General features: G+C 70.9%; 1 protein-coding gene across 1 annotated transcript in view; it reads left to right on the top strand.

The window, feature by feature from the left end:
• Nucleotides 1-1279, top strand: part of N4BP3 (NEDD4 binding protein 3) — a gene marked incomplete at both ends in the record, with an annotated part of 5269 nt that overhangs the window by 2021 nt on the left and 1969 nt on the right. The window contains 2 exons of the mRNA XM_021705906.1: nucleotides 81-602; nucleotides 1014-1268. Coding sequence (XP_021561581.1) covers nucleotides 81-602; nucleotides 1014-1268 — 777 coding nt within the window. The remainder of the gene's footprint in view (nucleotides 1-80; nucleotides 603-1013; nucleotides 1269-1279) is intronic.

The following is a 1279-nucleotide window of genomic DNA, read 5'->3' as shown; positions in this document are numbered from 1 at the left end:
AGGATTCTCCAGGGACTGGGGGTGTCGGGAAGGTGGGACAGAGCCGCCGGCCGGGCCTCACGCCTGCCCCTTCCCTGCAGTGCCGCATTCGGCCCTCGGTGTTCAGGCCCACCGCAGGCAACGGGAAGGGCTTCCTGTCCATGCAGAGCCTGGCGGCCCACAAGGGCCAGAAGCTGTGGCGCAGCAACGGCAGCCTGCACACGCTGGCCTGCCACCCGCCCCTCAGCCCGGGGCCGCAGGCCGGCCAGGCCCGGGCACAGCTGCTGCATGCCCTCAGCCTGGACGAGGGCGGCCCCGAGCCCGAGCCCAGCCTGTCCGACTCCTCCAGCGGGGGCAGCTTTGGCCGCAGCCCAGGCACTGGCCCCAGCCCCTTCAGCTCTTCGCTGGGCCACATTAGCCACCTCGGGGGCTCCCTGGACCGGGCCTCACGGGGCCCCACGGAGGCCGGGCCGCTGGCTGTGTTGAGCTGCCTGCCTGAGCCCCCGCCCCCCTACGAGTTCTCCTGCCCCGCTGCCGAAGAGGTGGTAGCTATGCTGCCCGAGACCTGTGAGGACCTCAAGAGGGGCCTTGCCGGCGACGACGGCTCCGGCCCCTTCATGCAGGTGAGGGAGCCCGTGCCCTGGGGTCCTGCCCCTTGGCGTTGGGGCACAGCCAGCTCACTTATGTGGCTCTAGACACAAGAGAATCAGAAAGGGGAGGATGTCTGGGTCTCTCTCCCCTGAGTCCCGGACGTGGGGTGTCATGTCACGGGTGGTCCTTGCCCGGGAAGGGAGAGGCTCTGTGGGAGGACCATGTGTGGGGACACCTCGCCTCTGGAGGGCATCCTGGGTCAGGGCCTGTGTGTGGCCGGGCCCTGGGCCCTGTGGTGCGGTAGCACAAATGTGAGCCACAGCCAGAGTGTTGCTCGAAGCTGCACACGCGACGGGAGCACGGGTGGGGGGCGCCCCGGGGGTGGGGAGCGTGCGGACACCCGAGCCTGGCCGTGCTGGCCTTACCGGGCCTTCCCCTGGCAGGTGATGGGCGAGCGCCAGCGGCTGTGGCTGTCCGAGCTGAAGCGCCTGTACGTGGAGCGGCTGCACGAGGTGACCCAGAAGGCCGAGCGCAGCGAGCGCAACCTCCAGCTGCAGCTGTTCATGGCCCAGCAGGAGCAGCGGCGTCTGCGCAAGGAGCTGCGGGCCCAGCAGGGCCTGGGTCCCGAGCCGCGGGCCCCCAGTGCCCTCCCGGAGGCCGATCCGGGCCCGCGCCCAGAGGAGGATGCGCGGTGGGAGGTGAGAGGGGG

Source organism: Carlito syrichta, unplaced genomic scaffold (assembly GCF_000164805.1).
Source record: "Carlito syrichta isolate Samal-C Ts95f unplaced genomic scaffold, Tarsius_syrichta-2.0.1 Scaffold115583, whole genome shotgun sequence".
NCBI lineage: Eukaryota > Metazoa > Chordata > Mammalia > Primates > Tarsiidae > Carlito > Carlito syrichta.
This window is presented reverse-complemented; position numbering and strand designations above follow the sequence as displayed.